At 43.1% G+C, this 23784-nt stretch overlaps 1 protein-coding gene across 1 annotated transcript; it reads left to right on the plus strand.

Annotated features, from left to right (window-relative positions):
* The first annotated feature begins 346 nt into the window (after window positions 1-346).
* On the plus strand, window positions 347-16944 carry GPR26 (G protein-coupled receptor 26). Its single transcript, XM_038141333.1, has 3 exons — window positions 347-1711; window positions 6923-7036; window positions 13087-16944. Exons 1-3 carry the CDS (start codon window positions 1044-1046, stop codon window positions 13316-13318), a joined length of 1014 nt encoding a protein of 337 aa, XP_037997261.1. The 5' UTR covers window positions 347-1043; the 3' UTR covers window positions 13319-16944.
* The last annotated feature ends 6840 nt before the right edge of the window (window positions 16945-23784 follow it).

Here is a 23784-nt window from a genome sequence, read left to right on the forward strand (position 1 = left end):
GGTACCTGCAGCACGATGCTGCCTCTGCCCCTCACCTGCTCTGTCACCTTGGGCATGTGGCTCTGGCATCTGGGCTTTGATTTCCCTGCTTATAAAGGAAGGGAAGCAGTTTCCTCCTCCACATGGTATTTGGAGACAACGAACTGCAAAGTGCTGAACCCGAGCAGTAAAACCATTCCCGTAGCCTGAAGACAGCTCCAGAGAAGTAGCAGAATATATCCATTTCCCCCCAGCTCTTTAAGCAGAGCAAAAGAAAAGAAAAGAAAGCCCCTGCCCTGGCTGAGAGCAAGCAGCAGCACTGCAAGTGATGCACCGAAATATAGGGAACACGCTGGAGTGCAGGAATTCGGTTACAAGGCTCGTTTGCAAATTAATGGCTAAATCAATTAAATGAAAGCATGGGATTTCTCTTGAGGGAAGTCTAGTCACGGTGGCAGGGAGAAGGGGAGGGGTTGTGGAGCAGGGATGACATAATCACGTTTGCGAATCACCAGCAGTGTGCATGCTTTAATCCATTAATGGGGTTTTTATCTGTGATCATAAAAAGCAGGTTACATTCAGCCTGGAAGGGAGCGAGGGTTGGAGGAGAGGGGAGGGGAGAGAAAGACAGAGAGAGAGAGAGAGAGAGAGAGAGGCAGAAAGCAAGGGAGAAAGAGAGCACAGTTCACTCGGTGGATTGCTTGCAAGCTTGGGGCTGATAATTAGGGATCTCAGGAGAGCAGCTCCTCAGAATAACACGCTCTCCTCCAAATGGACCGACGGCAGACGGTGGTTCAGCCCTGCTGATATTTTTTAAGCCCTCCTTGCAGTTTGATGGGCATTCCCAGTGCTTTTGTGCACGTCTCGGGAAGCGTTGACGTGGAAAGGAGCAGCGAGGAGGGGGAGGTTGGAGGAGAAAACTGCAGCTCCTCTAAAAATACGGAGGGCATGCACGGGAGCAAGCAGGCTGGGGAGGAGGGCGAGGCGGGGGCACCTCGCACCATGGTCCCCCGGTGCCGGCGCGGCGCAGTTTCGGAGATGTCCCTGCTGTGACTGGACGCACCATGAGCATCTGGGAGCTGCTCCTGGCTTTCGTGGTGGTGCTGCTGATGCTCGTGGCCCTGCTGGCCAACGTGCTGGTGCTGATGTGCTTCCTGTACAGCGCCGACATCCGCAAGCAGGTCCCGGGATTGTTCATCCTCAACCTCACCTTCTGCAACCTGTTGATGGCCGTCTCGAGCATGCCCCTGACCTTGGCTGGGATCATTTACAAAAGTCAGCCGGCAGGAGATCAGGTCTGCCACGTTGTGGGCTTCCTGGAGACTTTCCTCACCACCAACTCCATGCTGAGCATGGCAGCTTTGAGCATTGACAGGTGGATCGCTGTGGTCTTCCCTCTAAGCTATCACTCCAAAATGAGGTACCGAGACGCCGCTCTCATTCTGAGCTACACGTGGTTGCACTCGGCGTCGTTCCCCATAGTGGCAGCTTCTCTCTCCTGGGTGGGTTTCCATCACCTCTACGCCTCCTGCACGCTCTACAACAAGAGACCAGAGGATAGGACACAGTTTGTGATTTTCACTGGGGTCTTTCACGCCCTCAGCTTCCTCCTCTCCCTGGTAGTGCTGTGTTTCACATATCTCAAAGTGCTGAAGGTGGCACGGTTCCACTGTAAGCGCATCGACGTGATCACTATGCAGACCCTGGTGCTGCTTGTGGACATCCATCCCAGGTAAGCTTCCCCTGAGTTCAGCAACTGTTCCTGGCAGAAGTGAGGAGGGGGCTCAGTGTTGTTGTAAATAGAGACTAATCTGTCTCACAGCAGGGGATGGGGAGGGGGAGGATACAAACATCCTATCACCCTGTTTCTGTTCTGCACGTTTCTTTTCACTTGTGTTTAATTCTCTGACTGCAGAACTCATTTTTTGTTAGACTTAAGGACTTGTTTTGGGAGGGAGAGCAACTGAACAGGCAGCTTTGGCCAAGCATGCACTTCCCTTTGAGACAGTGATCAGATCACTGCCCTTTGTCTCTGAAGGGGGATTTAGTGGTTGGTAGCTTTGCATATTTTGGGCACTGTCAGCCCCAAAAGCATTGCTGGATCCCTGAGAGGGAGGAGGCTGCACATGTCCCTTGGAGTTTGGAAGGGAAGCTGAGCGCTGCCTGCTGCTCCTTTTCCCAGCAGTTTCCTCATTGCTGTGCTCTCTGTAACTTCATCATTCCTGAAGGCAGAATCCTTAAGGGAATTTCATCTGCAAAATTCATGTGCTCGAATGCCTGTACTTAAACCTTAAGTGAGAGAGAATTCAGCAGCAGTGTTAATGTGACAAACAAGGGATGTATAAAGCTCATTTCAACTGGGAGATTTTAGGCAAGTCCCTTGTGCCTTGAGACAAGAGGAGAAAAGTCCCCAGGGACTGGCAGGATTGTGGGCTGGAAGGCAAGAACCTAACAGGGAGAGGAATATGTGCAGAAGTCACACCAGGGATTATGCACAAGCCATAAATCTTGCATGAATAATCGATGTATAGGTCTGGAAGGGATGCAGGCTTGGTGTGTGATATGGGGAGGAAATCTGCCTGGAAGAGAGGAGAGCAGAGAGCAGACAGAGAGGGCAGTCCCACGCCACACATCCCATCTGACCATCCCTGCTCCCCTTTGCTCCACCAGCCTCTCCATCTGCAGCAGCCAGGAGCAGAGCTGCAGGGCTCAGAGCACATGTGGCTGTCCTCAAACACAGGTCATGGTTTGGGGATGCCTGAGGCTAAGACAAATAAGTCTGGAAGGATCAGGGCAGGGCAGCACATTTTAGAGGAACAGAAACATTTGCTCAGAATCCTCCTGTTAAGCTGTTTGAGCTGTCTCTTGACCAAGAATGCAGAGCAGAACTTTGGGCAAGTCTTGTTGCCGCTCTTGAGAAATACAGGGATAAATCTTCCCTTATTCACCAAGTCACACTGAGGAAAAAAACACCCTCCTGCCCTTCGTGCTGTCTGCTTGATGAACTGTGCCTCAACTACCTCAGTTCCTGCAGCATGAGGAGATGTGGTGCTTACTCCCAGGAAAGTGCCACAAACCCACCAGGGCTGTTTGAAACCCCACTCGTTTTGCCTAATGCTAAAAGTATGCCTGGACTGCACAGCAGAGTTTAGTAAAAGGGCAAAAATCTCAGTGTTGCTTCTCCTCCCCTACATTTTTTCTGGTTGAGGTTGATTTGAGGGTGTTGGTGCATTTTGTGATCCTCTCACTGCGGGAAGGAGGCAGTGGGGCTGTGGGAAGGATGTTTCTTTCCTCTCTTCAGGGGAGACAGAGCTGTGCAGGCACTTTGCTGTAACCTGCACCACTCCTTTACCTCTGGCACAGGTTATTCTAAGAAAGGAGTTTTCTACCCTGCAGAGCTGGTGGCTGATTTCACTTCTGGAGGGGCTGCTTTAACCAGTGACAGTTCCTGCTGCTGAAAGAGGCAGATCTCAGGTCACCAGCCCTCCTGTGAGAGATGCACAGGGGCTGCAGCTCTGCTGGCAGAGTCAGAGATGCTCAGAAGCATCAAAGGCATCATTTGCATTGTGTAACAGGCAATTTCAGGGTGCGCTGTAGTAGCTGACAGCACAGCTGTGGATGCTGGGAGAGCCCAAACGAGAGAATAAAGTTTGCAATCTCACTTTAGGCTACTCTGGCTGATGGCAGGGTCCAGTTTCTGTGTTGGGAAATGCGTACAGACAATTTTCTGCTTCCCATGACTCAGAATCCACTCCCGGGGGGGGTCTGGTGACAGGAGTTGTGACAGATGGCTTTATTACCTGTGACTTAGAAAGACATGAGTGATCTCCTGAAGATCATTCAGGACGCGCACAAAGGAAACCTCCAAATATGTGTGAATGTTTAGGGCACGGGGCATTTCAAGTTAGCTGAGGCTTTTTTAGTGGATCCTGCTTTTTCTTTGTTCTTAAGACCAAAATATCTTGGGTATTGTGGGAGATTTGGGCGAAACTTCACTTAAGTGCTTAATCCATGTATTTCTTAATTCAAATTATCTCTACTATCTTTTTGGTGTATCCAGCTCTACACATCTTAAGGTCCAATATCCCATAAACTTTGTTTAAAATACCAAACCTTCAAAGGGATATAGCTCAGATTTCCCAGGATATTAAAATCTTTAAATGAAAGCTTAGCCAATAATCCTGTTCTTTTACTGATGTCGCTGCTAGAACTCACATGTATCTTATCTTAGTGCATGAAAGTGTGTGCAAAAACAAAATATTCCTCTGTGTGCATGGTCTATATGAGGGAGTGAGATAAAATACCTTCCTCTGTGATGTGGTATTTATTGGATACATCTGGAAGGGCTGAACAAAAGAAATTGGTTCAAGTCTACCAGGACAGTCATGGGTGAGCTCCAGGAGTGAGAGTCAGCTTTGCATGCGCCAGAAAGGAAAAGATGGAACTGGGGAAAGAGACAAAAATTACACCACCCTCTCCTCCCTAACACCTCAATTGAACCTGTTTTGGAGAGGCACTTTCCTGTATTGCCATGGGCTTGGGATATTCTGAATTTAAGAACACAGGTCTTTAACGAAGCTCATGAAACTCTCAGATCATTTTTCTGCACATAAAAATACTCCAAGTTCCCCAGCTCTTGCAGAATTGAAAGCACACAGGTTCCCTTGAAAAGGTGGATTTTTCCCCCCTTCTCAGCTGTCATTTCTAGCTGCAAATAACTCACATATAGGACACGTAACACCTTTAAATGTGTAATTTTCTCTAAGAGAAAGACAATTTGTTAGAAGAACAAACTTTTCCTCCAGTATTATTTCATCACATCGTGATAAGTCTCTGAGCCTGGCAATGTAAGAGCAAATTTAGAATGGAACAAAAAAACCACTTTTTCTTTAACAGAACCAAAGGAGCTCATTGCCACAGAGATCACCGAAACACACTGAGATCCTCAGGACACAGCATGTCTTTGGGTGTTGATAAAACATTTACAGATGAAGTAAATAATGTAAGGGTATGGCCATGAGCCACAGAGAGTGTGGAGCCTGAGAGTGAGTCATCAATTAAAAATTTACAACAAAAATGGAAAGACCAATGCCAAACAGTTGGGTTTAAAAATATAAATATAAATATAAATATAAATATAAATATAAATATAAATATAAATATAAATATAAATATAAATATAAATATAAATATAAATATAAATAAATAAATAAATATATATATATATAAAAGTGCAGGACATGGGCCAGCCCATTCAGCTTGCCTGAGAAGGGACTGTGTCACTGTGAGATCTGTGCAAAGAGTCAGCAACTCTACCAGGGGCACAGAGAGGGGTTCAGGATGCCAGCCTGGCTTTGCTGTGCCCTTTCCAAAGGGATTTATTGAGGTACAGGCAGACCTGGCACTGTGGGAGATACCAGTGCTGCCCAATCCACCTGCCTGGAGTAGACAGGAGCTCATCCACTTCCCTCAGAAACCATAGGGAGCACAGGAGTCCCTCAAAGAGACAGAGGAGGAAGATGAGTTTTCACATTAATCACTGTTTTCACAAGCCAATGTGCTGATTTCAGGGATTTTTTGCACTGAAAGCAAGGTCTCAAGCCTGCTGGCACCCCGAGGGGATTCAGAACTCTCTGGTGGCCTGCTGAGACCACCAACAGAAAACTCACAGGAAAAGCTCCAGTTCTAAAATACCACAGGTAGAAAACAAACCAAGGTGTGACTAATTTACACTTGTCTTGTTAGAAACAGGGCTGGTTTGAGGTGAGGAATGAGGATATCCCAAGACTATGGATTTATGAAACAATTCCAGCTTTGTGGAGCCTTCAGCCCTGCAGATCTGATGGGATGTTTTTGGCCACACAGCTCAATGGGACACAGGGAGAGCTCCCATGTTGGGCTGGAGGTTCAGAGTGTTCTTTTTCCCATTATGATTTTGTTGTTTTGTTGGGTATCTTGCTGGGACGTTTCTCCTCTCCAAGGCAGTGGCGTTGGAATTGCTGTTTCTAGGGAAGAAACATGTTGCCTATCCCACTCTGGATATATGGGGATTTTTGAAGGAATTTTGAATGAGTTAGAGACAGGACCTCTGAATTGTTTGTGATGATGTGGTTTATTTTTCTTATCTTCTACAAAGGAAGGGTAAGTTCAGCTCACATCTTCACTGCATGGTTCAGAAGATCACAAGACTTCTAGTTGCAAGACCTTTTAAGGAGTTGTTGACCAATTAAACACTGCTAACAAGGATATTTATGTTTTTCACCCAATCCTTAAATATTTTGTCTTATGGACCCATGCTACAATGTAAGCTTTCTTAGCCAGTCATGCTTTGACACACAAACCTACAGCACTGCATTCTAAACTCCTTGTTCACCTCTGTAACTACTTTTATTTTTTCTATATCTTCAACTCTTAAAACTCTAAACTTTCCTTTACTCAGCGTAACGTGTCTCTGCCTTAAACTACAAATCCACATTCTTGCTTCTAGCACCTAAGTTTGGAAGCCTTTTCCAAGGTTTCAGATCAAATTCTGTGTTTAATTCTAAGCTTTGGCTTACAAGCCCAAGCTCCTGAGAGTTCCTTGCATTTTGGATTCCAACAGGATATTTTCCAAACCTCTGAGTACCACTGTGCCTGCAAATAAATCTCACAGTAGTTCAAGAAGGAGCTGCAAACTGAATTCAAGGATGAATTCCACCAATTTTTCTATAGATCAGTTGGTATAATTGGGGTGTGTGCACATAAATATACAACCAGGTATTTGTCAGGAGCTTTGTGGAGGGTAAGACGAACAGACAATGCGTTAATATTTGGTTTTGTCCCGTTTAAATGCAGCGCACAATTAAAACAGATTGTTCTCCATCATTCCATGGTAAAGCCATGGGGAGTTGTTACCTGATGCTGTCTGTGACTGATGTTGTGGTTTGTGCTGAATGTCACACAGCGTGCGAGAGCGATGTCTCGAGGAGCAGAGGAGACGGAGGCAGCGGGCGACGAAGAAGATCAGTACCTTCATTGGTACTTTCATCCTTTGCTTTGCACCTTACGTAATCACAAGGTAAGTGTGAACCTACATCCTGCAAAAGGCTGCTGAGAGGCACTCCTGGCTCAGGGAAGTAGGGCACTCTGAGCCAGAACAGGATTCCAGTCTCCTGGGGAAATCTGATGCGCCGCTTCCGCCCCTGTAACGGAGGGAGCGTTTGCTGAGCTAACAAATGATGTAAAATGTCCCAGTGCCTCTCCTCTCAGTCCTGATGAAGTCTGAGGGACAGACCCTGCTCACTCAGCCCAGCCAATGGGCTGCTTGCATGGAAGGGATTTAGGAATTCAGTCCGTAAGGTTTTGCAGATGATGCCTCAGGTTTTAGCTTTTCTATGTTTCAGATTCTGTACTGCTTCAGTGTGCACCTCTGAGCCTCATATCAGGGGATGGTGAGCTCTTCTCACAGAGCAGGGACACAAAACAATTCCTGCTCCAGCTGGGCACCAAGGACAAATGATCCAAAGCTCAGCCCAGGAGCACAAACAGTGTGGGCTGGAGAGAGAAAAACAAGCAGGGTGGGAGTGCCTGGGCTAAAGCTGGAACGGGACAATGAACTGCAAGGTGCAAATGGAGCAGAACTGAGCCAAGGGAGAGACCCCGGGAGCGCTCGTGCATTTTGGGACCATTTGGGTTCATCTTGGGTGCGGCCCTGGCTGGGCTCTTGTGCTGCCCAAGGTGGATCCATGGAGACCTTTTTAAAAATCCCTATTTTATTCTTCAGCTCTGTTTAGTCTCTGTTCTAGGTCAGCCTTCACAAAGCATCACAGACATTTTTTTTGTTGTCACCTACTGCTCTGACTGACTTCCAAGTCCAGGGGTTGATCTCCAGGGAAACTCTCACCTGAATAGCTCAGATTGTAAAAATCTGGTCAACAAGATTCAGCTGAGGTGAGAACATAGTCCACAGTCTAAGACAACAGTTTTTTCTGATTGGGTAGGGTTTATTAGTCATAAATATCAAATATCAAAGCTGTGCTCTCTCATGAAAAATCTTCTCAACTGAAAAATCTTCTCATGATTTATGGTAGATATCTATCCACCAGCTTATCTTTGGAAATGGCTCCTGTGGGAAACACTAAATTACTCCTGTGAAATAAAAAAGTGTTAGAAAGTGAGTACATCCACAAAAAAAAAGTTATCTAGCTGTTAAAGGAAATTTACAGCTTGCATTCCTTATTATAAGATTTTGGAAAAACTGAGATGCTGCTATGCACAACAGAGAAATTAAAAAAAAAAAAAAAGATATCTCCTATTCCAATACTATTTAGTAGAAATTAGTGGGGCTGACCTAATTCAAACTCAGATCCAACTTGAAAAAAAGAATTTATAAATCTGGATTAAGAGTCAATATAATTGAACATTTGGCCAACCTTGAGCTTTTCCTATTCAGTCTTATACCCTGAATTCCCAGAATTAGAAAATTTAAGTAATTTACTAGAATTACCTTCACTTTCACTTTGTGGCCACAAGACACCACTGCAAGCCATGCACTTAAATGGTATGAAAGGCCTTGTAATTAAGGACATTTGGCCTTAATTCTTAAGCTGTAACATATTAAAGTATTTGTCCTTTTGCAAATGGTTAATTCTCATTTCATGTTAGGTCTCTGAACTTAGTGAAAATCCTCCCAATCACAGAATAGCTGGCAGCTCATCCTGAGTGACACTGAGTGCTCTAACCAGAGCTGTCAGGAGTATTTCTGTGCTCCTCCAAAGGCATCTCAGCACTCAAGCAGCACCTCCCCACCTCCTCTTCACTCCATGGCATTGAAATTTGTGTCCCAGTAGCCTTAAAATACAGAAGAGGGGGTAGAAAAATCCTGGGCCTCCTCCCTCTATCTGTACAAGGATCACTTCAATGTTCTCCTGCTGAGGAACAGCTTCTCCACAGAGGGTGATGGTGAGGAGAGGAGAAATGCAGGGTCCTGGACACATGGGGACATTTTGGGGCAGGGTGGGAGCTGGTCAGACACATCAGGAGGGGTGAAGTCTCCCACATTCCTGGCCTTTTCTATTCTGACATGTGTAAAAAGATCACTGCATATCATTGTCACCAGTAATAATGAAGGGATGGGACTATTTTCAGGCTAAGAATGATTTATTGCTCAGACAAACATCAGTCTCAGAGGCCCTGAGATTTCAGAGGAGCAAGCATTCAGCCATAGCTCAGGAGCAGTCACAAGTTCTTTGTTACAAGGCAATCTAGAACTTTCTAACCCAATGGACAGTTGCCACAGGGTTTATTTTGCTTTTCTAACCCATCACCTGTGCTCCCTTCTGCTGCACTCTGGATGCTTTTGTCCAAAGGGCTTCTGTCTCACAGGCACACATTTGCTTCTGCTATAACTTCTAAACTCTCAGCTTATTCCATACAGCCCCACCCCTACATTACAAACCCTTCACCATCACTTAAGGCATATTCTTACTTACAACTCTAGAAATAGGAGTTTATGATTTTTCTGCTTAATCTCTGTGTATTGTATTTTTATATCAATCCAATCTTCCTCCAAGGCTGCAGATCAAACCCTTCAGTGTCCGTGGGAGTTTCTGTTTTTTTAATTCCCACAGCTGCACAGCAGGCTAAGGGGAATTCCCTCTTGAGCTCCCTGAGAGACCCTGCTGGACCCAATCCCTGCAGGACTGGGTGTTCCAGGACACTCATCCCTGCCTGCCCTGGGTCTCACACACAGGGCTGAGCACCCAGACACCGAGGGGATTGGGAGAATTGGATTTTTATTGTGTGAGCGAGTGTGTAAGTGTGTGTATTTTCTGGACTACATCCAGTGCTTTGCATTCTCAAGAGAGACACAATGAATCACAGTTCAATCCATGGACAGAAGTCAGGACAGGGAGTGCCTTGCTCAGCCTCTCCTAATCAGCAATATATTTCAATTAAACATGCTTTTAGGTACTCCCTGAACTGGGGGCTGACAGCAGCAAATCACAAGGCTTCACTGTAACATCTTCCTGTTTCCACACTAAAAATATTCCATGAATGAGTGAAGGAGTTGTGCTCATGACTCCAGACAGAGAAATGCTTCTCTGGGTAAACCTGAGTTTTTCAGATCACATTGAGGCAAAAATCAGATTAGGCATTTCATTTATCAATAAAACACCCTTCTAATTAGTTGAGTGGATGACCTTAAGGAGTGTATCAGAATCTGATTGCCTTTGACCCAGTGTTTCCACTTTACCAGCATGACATGTGTAATCCTCCATTATATATTTCTAGGCATAGCTTGTTGTTTTGTAAAATAACTTGCTGGTACACATTTCTTCCTTTGCTGTATTCATCATTATGCAATTAAATATACTTGTTCCAAACCTCTTCTCTCCAAGGAACTTTTTCATAAGAAAAATGAAGATAAGTCACACAAGTTTCTAAAATTTCCAGGCGTTTCACACTGAAATACAGAACTATGCTCATGTAAGTTAATAAGCGCTGTCAATGTGTGAGGAAATTGGCCTTAAATTAAAAATCCTGAAGTAATAGCAGGCAGAAGTTCATAATCCCATGCCCTCAGGTTACAGAGGAGGATGGTGGAACAGGCAGAAGATGATTAAAATTCTGTTGTATCAACTCTAGGGGATAGGGGGTAAGCAAACCCTGGTTTTAAACTGTTGTTTGCCTTCTGTATATGCAGATCCTGCTTGGGCACACAAGAAGCTCAGAATTCTTCTGCAATTTGTGCTCTTCAGCATTCCTGCTGGGTGGGCACACGTTCAGTACAATATTTTAGTGTAGTGATCAACTGCACATGTAAATAAAGGATTTCCAGTGTGCATTATGTGTGTAGAGATCAAGGTCACACTCTTCAACATGGCATTCTTGTTTGTTTACTGAAGGGGAAATAAAATAATTGGATAGCCATGTGAAACGACACACTCTACAGAGTTCTAAGTTTCTAAAATATGAACAAAACATCACAGAAAAAGAGCTTACAGCTTTGAAATAAAAAGGGTTTGAACACCAGACAGTAGAAGAGAGGCTTATGAAAGCAAGCCAGGGAATTAGGTGGTTGATACTGTAAAATTTAATTTACAGGTAGCACTGAAATATTAATGTTCCTTCACTGAAAATGTCTTCTTTTAGGCTGAAACATTTCATGAAAATGGAAGCTGTGCATATAATTTCCCTCACAAATGAGAAACAAAACCTTTCAAAGGCAATAAATTCTGTGATGTGCCTTGAAAGGCTGACATTTAATTGTTTGTACATGAAATGGAAATGCATAGCTCAGGGTTTGGCTACATTTCTGTGTTTGCTGCTTGATAACAGCAAATGTAATTTACTATAAAAAATAATGCATGGGAATTGAAAAATGTGTAAATGTCAAGGAAGCTTACAGAATTCAAGGAAAATATTTAAGATCTCGTTAATAAAAGTGTAGGCTTTTCATTTGATCAGTCAATGAAGGTAAAATTAGCAAGTCTAGGCTTGCAACCCTGAAGTGTCTGCTTGATGTGCTTTAAATGGGGATTGTTAATGTCTCATAGAACTGACTGACAGAGCCTCAGACACAAATTTGTCATATTTTGGTTATTCAAGGCATCCGCTGAATTTAATTAAACGTAATCAAATTCACATCTGTAAAGCACTCAGTAAAAATAAATCATCCAAATGAGATTCAACGTGGTGAGATTCAAAATGTGAAAGTAGGCATTGAGTAAATGAAGTGGCGAACAGCAAGGATGGCTCATGGTAGATTACAAAGCAAATATGACTCAGTAGATGATTAATTTCAAAATTGTCAATTCTCATTTTAGAACACGTTAACGTGGATGCCGTAAGTTGCATTTTATTAAAGAAGAGAGAATACACCAGATGAGACCACCTGGAAACTCAAGCAGATGAAAATTATGTCTCAGTTCTGATCTTTGGGGGAAAGATAACAACCATGAATTACAGGGAGAGGTTGAAAGAACATTTGTTTATTTGAGATGAGAGAGAAATGGGACAGATGAGGGTTTTTTGGGACCTCAGAGCTGCTGAGACAAGCAGCACCAGTGGAGTGGCACCAACAATTCCCAAGTATTTTCATGTGACAATCCCTGGTCACCTGAAATGTCCCTCACATTGACTGGACTGTGACATCTGCCAGCATTATTTTAAACAACATGTTGTAGTGAAAGGTTATGGAATGGGAACGACTGAAGAAAAAAAATCCTCATCTCTAAACTGCTTGAAGTGCCAACATTATTGTCATTGCTGCTGCAGGAACCACCCTCCAGAATGCTCCTTGGAGCTTGTCAGGAGAAAGAATTTCCCAGGCAAATTTAAGAACACCTGCTGCTGCAGACAGGTCCAGCAAAGACCTGACCTGCCACGTGGGGCTCTGTAACAGCACACGTGGCTGTTTGACCTCTACAGAAATCAATAGTTTCTAACAGCTATAGAGGCATATTGAACAGAGCTGCCCTTTGATGCTGCTCAAAAAGGTGTGGGGAGTTATCAATATTTCAATATTTCCCTGTCAAAAATGCTCTCTCTCAGCACACAGTGAACTACTGGGGCTAGTGTAGGTATGAGGAGTATATCAAGCTCTTCCCCCTCCTCCCATAATGATTTTAAAGTTTTGTCTTGCTATATTTGTTGCAAATGTGAACCCTTGCCCTTTGAGCTGGCCAGTTTTTAAATTCAAGGTACGACACACCGTCTCTCAGCGATGAATTTTCCGTGCGTGCTTCTACAGCTCAAACAGTTCAAAGGCATTGAACTCTCTCTAGGAGCTGGACCAGCCAAAAGAGCTGGTTAGCCCTGGTGAGGTGACTCAGATGCTCTAGAGGGGACCTAGAACCACAAGTTCTGACTGATACTGGGTTTTTAGGTTGCTCATAGCAGAAGAATTTGACTCCCATGAGACCAAGCGACGGCACTTTGGCAAACAGGCCTCAAGTTTACATTTGCAGCCTTTAAAATTTATAAGAGGAGGACAACATACACATTTTCACAAGCAGGGCATTCTTTTCTTTAGTTTTGTTGCAATTGCTCAGCAATAATTTGTGGGCTTGGGGTGGGTTAATGCAACTTTTAACGTTCACTCTTTCACCCTCCCTCTTTCCCCAGACTTGTTGAATTGTCCTCTGTGGTCCACATCAACTCCCACTGGGGGATCATTTCCAAGTGCTTGGCTTACAGCAAAGCTGTTTCAGACCCTTTTGTGTACTCTTTGCTACGGCACCAGTACAAGAAGACGTGGAAGGACATCATAAACAAGATCCTCAAGAGAAGCTCCATCAACTCCTCGGCGCTGGCGGGCGAGTCGCACAACCGGAACCTTCCGCAGCTGAACGAGTGAGGAGCCTGGTATGGCCCCTGTCAGGGGATATTTGTGAAGCAACAGCAACTGGCCCACCCCTAGTAGCTCTCCTCAGCTGTCCGGGTTTTGGGAGGCAGCTGTGGGCAGGGTGAAGCCCAGACCGTGTCCCTCCAGCAGCCCGTGTAACATCCAGGCTGCTCTGGACCTCCTCCCTCCGACTGGAAGAGCGCTATTGATCCGTGGTCCTGCAGGCTCCACAAATACAAATCTCCCATTGTTTTCCATCAGCAGCTGCATTTATAGATTAAAAAAACCAGTCCTCAGCAGAGGGATTCATGAAGGTGATGGGAGCAAACTGCTGCTGGTGTAAGATTACCCTGAAAAGCTGCACAGGGATATTTGTGCTGTGTTTGTCGTTGGCTGCAGGTGAAGCTCCTTCTGATGTAGCTGCCAACGTGGCTTTACAAAACCACCCCACCCTAGTGGCTTGAGAAGGTTGTGTGTAGAAAATATCTTAGTAGGAAAGGCTTAAAAAAAATAATCTAAACATTCATCCAGTGCCCAAAGCAGTTTTCAGCCTTTTTTGATATATATTTTAGGAAGAATCCCATAGATTTGAAGGAAGAGAAAAACCACTTTTGGAGTGTGCTGGGTTCATCTGTGTCCTCTCTAAATTTTAAAAGTTATTTACATAGAATCCCACTAATATCCTTCCCACTAAATTTCAGGAAAATACAAATGGTAGACAGGGTGGAAAGGTCAGGATGCCTCCTGCCTCCCTTCCATAGATCTGAGCTCTGAATAGCTGGATTTTGCTCAAAGCTGCAGATCTGGGCCCTGTGCCCAGGAGGAAAAATAACAAATCTCTTTTTCTGAGGAGTTATTAATCATGGGTTTTTTTCCTACTTAAATGAAAGATGAACCTAAGTCTGAGTTTCAAGTATAATTTCCAAAGCAAGTGGAGCACAAATAATAGCCCTCCCTCTCCACCATGAAAGTGGAGCCAATAATCTGAATCCACATCTGAATGTGCAAATCTCTGGAGGTGTCAGTACAAATCTTTATAGCCCTAGATAGCAGTTCTGCATAGGAACATTATTAACATTTACCATGCACTCAAGATGCCTGCCCAGATTTTAAAATAGGCTTGGTTAATTAGCCTTCATGAATGCAATGGCAGCTTCAATAACAGCTGACACAACTGGCTGTACTGCCATCTATCCCTGCTCATATTCCAACTGTCAATGCCATTCTGAGGAAATAAGGCCTCAAATTGTAAAAAATGTGGGATTACTTTTTAGTTGCCACCTTCTCTCATGAAAGAGAAGGGCTTGGTGTGCTGCGAAAAAATGTCCACTGTGGAATTTTCTGGCCTCTGATTCAAAGCCCAGGCTGGGGACTCAGTGAGGGGCTTCACCCCAGAGTCAGTGAATGTGGGGTAATACCTCAGTTATAATCTGAAGATTATCAGCTGCCATGTAAATAAAAATTTTCAGCTTAATTCTTAATTTCAGTTATAAAAAATACCATTATTACAATACAATCCACACATAATTATAGCCACAGAATTTAAGGAAGCTTTTAAAACACTGCATTCAAATGAGCCCTTAGCCAGATTAAATAGCCTACCTCATCTTAATCATTTTGCTTCTTAGGCTTAACATAATTTTCTCAGGTGCAATAGATAAAAACACCCAGTTCAATACTTGTTTCTTAAGAAATTCAAGACACATTGATGATTGGATTGTATTGGAATACAGGATGTTAGAAAGTTGAATATTATTGAGTTTGAAAAGGTAAAAAGCTCCCTATTGAGCATGTTTGACTTAAATTACACCAGGAAAGGCCACAGCTGTTGTAAACTTACACATGGAGCTGATGCCAAAGCCAATGGGAGGTTTGTATGTCAATAATGGCAGCTCCAGAAACATTTAGACCTTCAAATTCAAAGAGAGTAAGCTAATTTCCCAGGAGAAAAAAAGCATAATCCATTTAGGATGCCTAGTAAAAGATGGAGAATACAGCACTGGACTTGTCTCATCATGCTTGTGTATCACAGTCAGTCACTGGTTGATTTATATCCCACCATGAGCAATAAATCTCTCCCCTTGTATGTGTTTAAAAATTTGTCTCTCTTTCATGGTGCCTTTCTTCCATAATTAATCTTATAACAGAGAATAGATATGATTTCCCCTTCCTTGCATCAGCTCTCTGTCATATTTTGACCATCTGAAGCAAGCAGGAGTTGTAAATGCTGGTGCTTGACAAACTGCCTCAGTACACGAAATAAAAACACCACCCCAGCATTTCCTGATGACATTTTATAGGAAACTCAAAATATGATGCTGTGGCTTGTTAAGTGCTAGATTTTCAGCTGAATTCTTATAGGCAACTGGCAAAATTTTCTAAAATGTGTGTCTCAGTGATGAATGTAGATATGAGTAACTATCTGCCTGCTGAGTATTATATGTACTACACAGCACTCTGACTGGAGTGAGTTAAAATCATGCTGGTAAATGTAATGCACAGTATTTATTATCTCTGCCCATGAAGCAGGGCTCTTCTCTTGTCTAACACACGTGTGTGCAAGGAGGGGGGGTGGGGCAATTTCCATTTGTTACTTCAATATTTTTGAAAAAGTTTGTCGAGTTTGGCTGCAGCCTGTGCCCAAAATCTGGAGCTGCATGTGCAAAATCTGGGCAGCTGCTTAGGCAATATGCAGATTTCTGTTTGTTGTATCTGTGACCCATATGCAGTATCTACTCCTCACACGCATGTTCCATTAACATTTCCTTCAGAGCTTGTGAATTTGGCAGGCAGAGCACTGGCAGATGAGTAAGAGAATGTAGTCCACCACGTTGTTTTGTGGATTTTGAGCTTTTCCCTTTGTTCATTTGAACGGTTTTTACACCATTTCAGAGCCCTAACTGTGAGCTGGGATCCTGGTTTCTGTTTTGCTCGTCAGTCAGTTTGAATGTGAAGATCTGAATAAGTGCAATTGGCAAAAACTATGAGAGACTGAGAAGGGTTTGTTGAACAATTATTAAGTACCAGGCCCTTTCTTGACATAAATCAAAATAATGGTGGTTTCACCTGAGGATTGGGTCCATTAGGTGATTTTATCCAGGGTTTATAGGTTTCTTCTCCATGTGTAGGGCCCTTTTTTTATGGTATTTAAAAATGGAAGGATGTTAACAGGATTTAGGGAGTTCCTCTGATGTGCAAATGCTCACTTCCAATATCAGGCAGCCACGTAACTAATTAAGTTCTATCCCTGTTCTTACACTTTGAGTAGATGACCCTAAATTCCTCTTTTCAGTAGCCCCAAATCAGACTTTTTAGAACTTCCCTTATGTCTGAAAAAAACCAAACCTACAAACCTAGAGATTAAAAATGCTTCAGACAAATCCTCATGGAGCCTGATGGCTGCTGCAGCTGTAGCCACACACATCCCAGCATCTCAGGCCAGCTGAGGTCGGAAGGAACCTCAAAAAGCCTCCAAAAGCTCCCAAAATCCACATCCCTTCCTCTGGCAATGATTTACCCTCTCAGTTTTGCCAGTGCACCTAGAAAATTATCTTGATCTGCTTCAGGCCAACAGTAAAATCTTCTGGCAAGGATATATATATTTTAATAACTTTGACAAGACATCTTAGACTAAACTTTAAAACCCAGCTGTATCAGAACATCTTTAGGAGGCTCCAAAAGTGAGGCAGGAATGACTGTGAATGGGAGGCTGGGAAGTACAAACTGGCTTTGCTGCAATGGTTTGGGATTCCTTGGCTGCAGTGAGCTTTTCCCAGTGCCCTGTTTCCACCCTGAGAGCTCTCCAAGTCTCTCAGACATTCATTCATTCCAAAGAAAAAGGTGAAAATCCTGTCAAAGCCCTGTAGCTATGCCATAGATTGAAGGATCTGTGCCATAGAACGATCGACTCTCATGGTCTTCAGATGTTTTTGTGGAAACTACTCACATAGTTTGAATGACCAGTCTCTAATTCTTAAAGTCCAGGAGGTTTAGGTCAGAATGTGAGTTTTTCTGGACCTACATGCCGAAGGTCTCATAGCTCCCTCAGCTCTCCCAATCCTAAATGAGGAAGGCTCTGAATATCTTGTCCTATGCGTTTTTATGTGTAAAGTGAATATCTCTGGAATAACCCTTTGGAAATTGCTTTTCTCTGTTGTTAGATCTGTCTTCTCCCCACACTCAGTGTTCTTCTGATTAAACAAAGCTTAAAAGCAAAGACAGAGAGTTCACACCTCTGTCAGCTCGTTGTTACTTGACTCTAAAAGTCACTGATCAGCAGGGAAAGCTCAGTTAGATCCTGACCCCAGAGTCACTGGGTGTTTGCTTTGCTGCATGGTGAGGGCTGAGCACAGGCTTTTGTGTCTGCAGAATCAGGGATTATGTCTTTGTAACCTGCCCAGACCTGAATAAGTGAGAACAATGTCATTGTAGCCTTAAATCTATTTATTTTTAATTTGCTTCTTATGCTTTCAGCATTCAATATAGTGAAAATTTTCGAGGGGTGAAGTTTATTTTTAGGAAAACCATCCTGCTCCAAAAGGCAGCTTGTCCCTGTTGGGAGGGTATAAAAGTTTACACAGAGAAAAGAGCTGCTGCAGTCTTTGTAAAATGACAGCTTCTCACCTGTACTCCTGGTGTGTTTGGTGTAAATATGTATTTAGGATTGTTGGTTTTTAAGCAAATACTGCTGATCTACGAGCTGAAGAAGTTGCTGTAGTTTATCCTACATGTCTATATTTCTAAGGAGGAGGATTAGCCCTACAGGCTGTAAGTGCCCTTCAGAAATGTGTGTGCCAAGAAGCAGAAGCATCAGGGATGTGACAGCAGGGGTGGCAAGAGGAGTAAAATAATATTTTTTTTGTTGAAGAAATGCTATTTCACATGGCTTCAATATACCCAAAGGCACAAGTCCATATGGCTGATTATTTACACACAAATTCATGTTAGGAAAAGGATTTCCATCTGGAATTATTACTGAGTCAGAGAATCATGGAGGGGTTTGGGGTTGGAAGGGAGCTTAAATCCCATCCAGTGCCACCCCTGCCATGGGCAGGGACACCTTCCACTGTCCCAGGGTGTTCCAAACCCTGTCCAGCCTGGCCTTGGGCACTGCCAGGGATCCAGGGGCAGCCACAGCTGTGCCAGAGCCTCCCACCCTCAGAGGGAACAATTCCTGCCCAATATCCCATCTAAATCTCTGTCAGTTTGAATCTATTTCCCTTTGTCCTGTCACCCCCTGCTCTGGTCCAAAGTTCCTCTCCATCTTTCTGTTTTCTAGCCACTGTAGTTCTACAATCAGAGCTTTAAAACAAATGTTTTTTTAAAAGTCATGCAAAGAGCAAAAAAGTCAAAAGTCCCCATTCCCTTGGGATTTGGATCCAGTGGTTTTCAGTGCAATGCCAGACCATCCCAGTGAGATTTTAGTGGGAGTGCAGCAGGTCCATGGTGCAGAACTGGCTGCAGCCTTCCCCCTTCTGCCCATCCCACTGTCCTGCTCTGTATTGCACTCTGAGCTCTTGAACAACTTCAAAAAGCCCTGTCAGATACCAAAGTGTTTTTAATTTACCTCCTGACCACTGAACCCTTGTGCACAGACAGGTAAATTCTCCTCCTGTTTCGCTAATGGGATCAACGACCAACAGAGGGGAAAAAAATACACAGGAAGAAATCTCATTAATTGAGTGACTTTTGTGAGGAAAATGTCAGTGAAATGCTCGGTGCCCTCAGGGTCGCACAGCAAACACGTGACAAGGTTGGGGACAAGTTCTCTGTGCTTTGTGCCCAGCCTCATTTAAAAAATAGTAAAATAAAGCTACCTGCATCAGCCAGACTGAAGAATGGGTCTTTTTATAGCAGAAACCATAGGGCTTCCCAGACAAGACATTTGAAAACTATTATCACATATTGCCTTGGAAAATAGAAATAGGTAACTAAGAGGTGCCTTGATTAACTTTATTTACACACAGGGCATTTTTCTAATCCTTAGAGTTTTTTTTTCACAGCGTTTTTATTTTTGAAGATTATTTTATGATTAAAATTTCCATGTATTTGGCAATCACTAATCGTTCCCTTCTGAATTCTTGCAGGAATGTAACCTAGTACCAATCCTTCCAGATACAGTTGGATATACACTTTTGTCCCTAGATTAAACTATTAGAAGATTATTTGATATTTTTTTTAAAAAGTCATTAGCAGCTGGTTTTACAACTCCTTACTGCAAGGACAGTGGGGTTGCTTGGGTGAGTAAGGACCATTCATATCATGAGAGGTATAAAAATTTCAGTCTGTGTATTTAAAGTATTTATTTTGTTTTGCAAATATTGAAAAAAAATAGATGGTTTCCTATTTCTAAAAGCACCTAGAGCCAGTCTGAAGGAAGATAGTTATGAAATAACATTGATAGCTGCTGTAGATAGGGCATGTTTGATTATATTATTATAAATATACCACTATAATTTATTGCATTTAACTTTTTTTTTTTTTTTGTATAACAATGGGGTGTAATTGCAGGGGCTATTTATTTAGGGGGGAAATGGGAATATAAATGAGACCTTTTTAAGTTGCATGGATAAAGGGACGCACAGACCTCTTTGTAATGACAACACACTCAAGAGTGCCACAAGTTAACGTGGATTTTAGAGTCCAGGGTAAGCTAAACTCTGAGAGTCTCCTAAGAGATATTCCAGAGAAACAGATCTATTAACACAAAGGCAAACATGTGAAATCCTCTGTGTCCTCAGTTTAAAGGAATACAACAAAATAATTATTATTCCCGAGTTCAGATTTTGGATAATGGGGCCTGTGCTGTCTGTTCTGTTTACAATGGCTTGTGCTTTGTGGATACATATCAAATGTTGTAATATATTTTTATTACATAGAGTTAATGGTTAATACAAAGTGACATATATAAATAAATACATACTAAATCTGTATATTGTGATTTTGTTAACTTTACTGTTGATTATGATGTGATTATGACAAATGACTTGGCATGAGCTATTTTTTCATATAAAATGAATGTTTTAAAAAGCCTGTTTCACTTCATTGCTGCAAAAGTTAACCCTGTGCTGTCACTGCAATGCTATGACCTGGTCAGTCCCTCCCATTTTTTTGGAAAACAGCTACAAAGTCCATTGCAATGGAATATTACTTCATTCCAATGTCAGCAACACAAGTGGAAGAATTGGAGAGTCTGAATACACAGTGCTTATGTCTAATCTTGGATAGATGTTTGGCCTTGGTACACGTGATTCTACTTAACTTGATTTCTTCCCTGACATCTTGGGCAGGTTTCAGGGTGGGTGTGAAACCAAGGTTGAGTGGCTTCCTTCTCCTGCTCCCTGAACACCCTCCCCATTCAGAATTCCCACAGAAATGTTGAAGGCTCTTCCTCAACACCACCCAAGAGATTTGCACCCTGCACAGGGCAAAATTCTGCTCCTCACAGAGCAGAGTCTTTAATTTTCTGTGTAAAGTACAAATTCTTGGTCCCGAAATGTTTGTTTTCTGATTTAAAGGGGTTCGTTATTAATAATAATTAATTCTGATTTTTATTAACATAGAAAGACAGAATGGCTTGGATTGGGGTGGACCTTAAAGGTTATCTCATTCCATACCCCCTGCCATGGGCAGACACCTTCCACTCCAGCATTTCCAGTCTTCTCCCTGTGATCTCCAGACAGAGATTGAAGATTAAATTCCACTCCAGTGCCCAGATTAGGCCTCTTAAGGGCTCTTTTGCTTCCCATCCAGGTGTTAAATCTCAACTGTAGAAAAGCAGAAGAGATCCCAGAAGAGCTGAAAATTCTCAGACATCAAATAATTTCTGATTTAACCAACACGATTACTTTGTGCTGCATCTTTTATTCCCGCTTCCCCTCATTATTTTAAATAACTATTTTCCCCACCTTTCCGTGTGCATGCCCCACCTCCCTGCCAGGCACACATTAACAGGAGTCTCCACAGATTAACACCCTGCTCTCACAAAGGCTGGCAGGGCCGGGTGAGGTAAATCATTTATTCACATTCAGCCTGCAGCCACTTTTAATTCACACTGAGAGCAAGGCACAAATCAGGCTCCAAATCCAAGGATTTCACTGTTATCTTTGAAAGGAGAAGCTGGTTCTGCAAACCTCAGTTCAACGATGGTGCTCTCACATGGGGGGAAGACATTTCCCAGGATCGCAGCTCCATCCCGGGCTCCAGGCTCCAACACACAGGCAGAGGAAAGCTGCTAACACCATGTGAGAGATTCTGGGATGCTGTTCCCTCTCTGAATCTGTGGGAGGTTTTATTTTGCTCCGGTCTCCATTACAACTTTTTTTTTCCCACCTCTTAGGAAGGACCTAAATATTGTCTTTCACAGTACAAAGGCAAATGCAAAGGAATATTAATTCCTGGAAAGTTTCACCTGGAGATTTAGCAGAAACAGAATAATTACCCTGGAAAATGTAAAGAAGTGTAGTTGCAAAGGACTTACCATCCACAGCATTATATAACTTTTTATTTTTTCTTTTACCAGCATCATGCTAGAACCAAGTTAAAAGCCTCATGCCAACTTGTGCTGGCCTGGCTTTGGGAGGGAAGCAGCTGCAATGCCAGCAAGACAGTGGGCACGTTCCAGCACCTCCAACAATGCCAATATTTACTGGAATCCTCTGTACTTAGTAGCATGTGCAGCAGAAAAAGAGCCCAGCAGGAGTCCCAACACAAAATAAAGAGCTCAGGTGTGCCCCTGAGCCCCTCTGGTCCCTGGCATTGGAGCAGCACAGCAAATCTCAGCACCAGGGACCCAAGGGGCCTCTGAAGGGAAAAGGTTGGGAGCCATTCAGTGGCCTCTGGGACATTTGGTGACAAGCAGCTGACCTAAACTGGTATTACATCTCTTTGTGGGTTTGCACAGACTGTTTTCCTGTGGGTGTGCTGGAATATGCTGTGCAAACATCACAGAAATATCCATTTTGATCAGAGGGAAGGAGCACCTTTGATAGGGGAGGGCTGGGGGTGCTCACCTGCAGAGGAGAAGGCTCCAGGGAGAGCTCAGAGCCCTCCCAGGGCCTGAAGGGGCTCCAGGAGAGCTGGAGAGGGACTGGGGACAAGGGATGGAGGGACAGGACCCAGGGAATGGCTCCCAGTGCCAGAGGGCAGGGTTGGATGGGAGATTGGGAATTAGGAATTGTTCCCTGGGAGGGTGACATTGCCCTTGTCCTGTCACCAGCTGCCTGTATGCAGTGTCCCCCTCCCTCCCTTTTATAACTCCCCCCTTAAGCTACAGAATAACCCAGAGACAAACAGCAAGCCTGGCAGGACTCTGAGGGTCAGAACTGATCCATGCTGAGTTTTTTTCTGAACTTGGGCAGAAGAGTAGAGCCAGGGTTGCACTTTCCTCCATTAATATCTACAAAGAGCTACACTTTCTCAGGGTTGCAAATTCTTGTTTCATCACTATGAGAAAAAACCCTGAAATTTAGAGTTTTTTTAAAAATCATCATTTGTTAGTTTGTAGAAGGCTACTTTTCCCTTCCATTTTTTTCTGACCTAAAGATTGCTTTCAGTGCTTTGTCATCTGTCCTCATTTAATCCATTTCAAAATTTATCCTTGCAGCATGAAACGTTGCTGTTGATCTCATTAACTGTCTTCTAATAATTGCAGGGTTTAAGAAAGCTAAGGACAAAAACTGACTGAAATTAAGCTTGAAATGAATAAGAACATGAAAAAAAATGAGTAGGAGTATGGTAATTACATGCTTATGACTGTGACATTAGGCAAAAGAAAACAGAGCAGCAGATGGTATCTGAATCTAAAGAAAAATGTAAATGATGATGAACTCACACCATTCCTTAAATAATGGTGTGTTTAGCAGCAGGTAGATGTTCCATGTAAAGAAGTGCTGCCCGATAATTCAAGGACATACATCCAACCCAGGAGGGACATACCAGCATCCTTTATTGGATGAGAAATCACTTTCTCAGTTTCTGTGTACTGCAGGGCCTGTACCTCGCTTTCCTGGCCATTTCTACCATTGTGCTTGTCAATAAACTCACATTAGTGTTGATATTTGTCACTGGCAATCACATAAAACATCATCTTCTCCTGTGACCTTGGTAGCCTTAACACAGCAATTGCAGCCTGGGTCGGTTCTTTACAGATATTTTTTCTCATAATTTGTCCCTGCTTTGCAATGCAAAAGAAAGAAGAGGAAAGGAATATATATCTATGCATTTTTTTTCATATTTATATACTTCTATATTTGTAGCACCTATAAATATGTATGGCCTTTACAAACATATTCCTCCAAAGGAATACTACAAAGGCAATAAAATCTATTATCTGTTAAAAATTGGTCAATTAATTTTATGGAAGATAATAGTATTTTGTAAATATAATCTCCACTTCTTCCACATCAAGAGGACTGAAAGACTCCTTCTGCCTAGCAGCAAACAATGAATATACATGGGCAGTGAGATCATCTCAGAAG

The sequence above is a fragment of the Motacilla alba genome, chromosome 6, assembly GCF_015832195.1.
Source record: "Motacilla alba alba isolate MOTALB_02 chromosome 6, Motacilla_alba_V1.0_pri, whole genome shotgun sequence".
Taxonomy (NCBI): Eukaryota; Metazoa; Chordata; class Aves; order Passeriformes; family Motacillidae; genus Motacilla; species Motacilla alba.

Bases quoted from the DNA above. Each gene is read 5' to 3' on its own strand.
- GPR26 (XM_038141333.1), top strand. From the start codon at position 1,044: ATGAGCATCTGGGAGCTGCTCCTGGCTTTCGTGGTGGTGCTGCTGATG. The intron at 1,712-6,922 runs GTAAGCTTCCCC...AATGTCACACAG, and splicing joins CTTGTGGACATCCATCCCAG to CGTGCGAGAGCGATGTCTCG. The intron at 7,037-13,086 runs GTAAGTGTGAAC...CTCTTTCCCCAG, and splicing joins GCACCTTACGTAATCACAAG to ACTTGTTGAATTGTCCTCTG.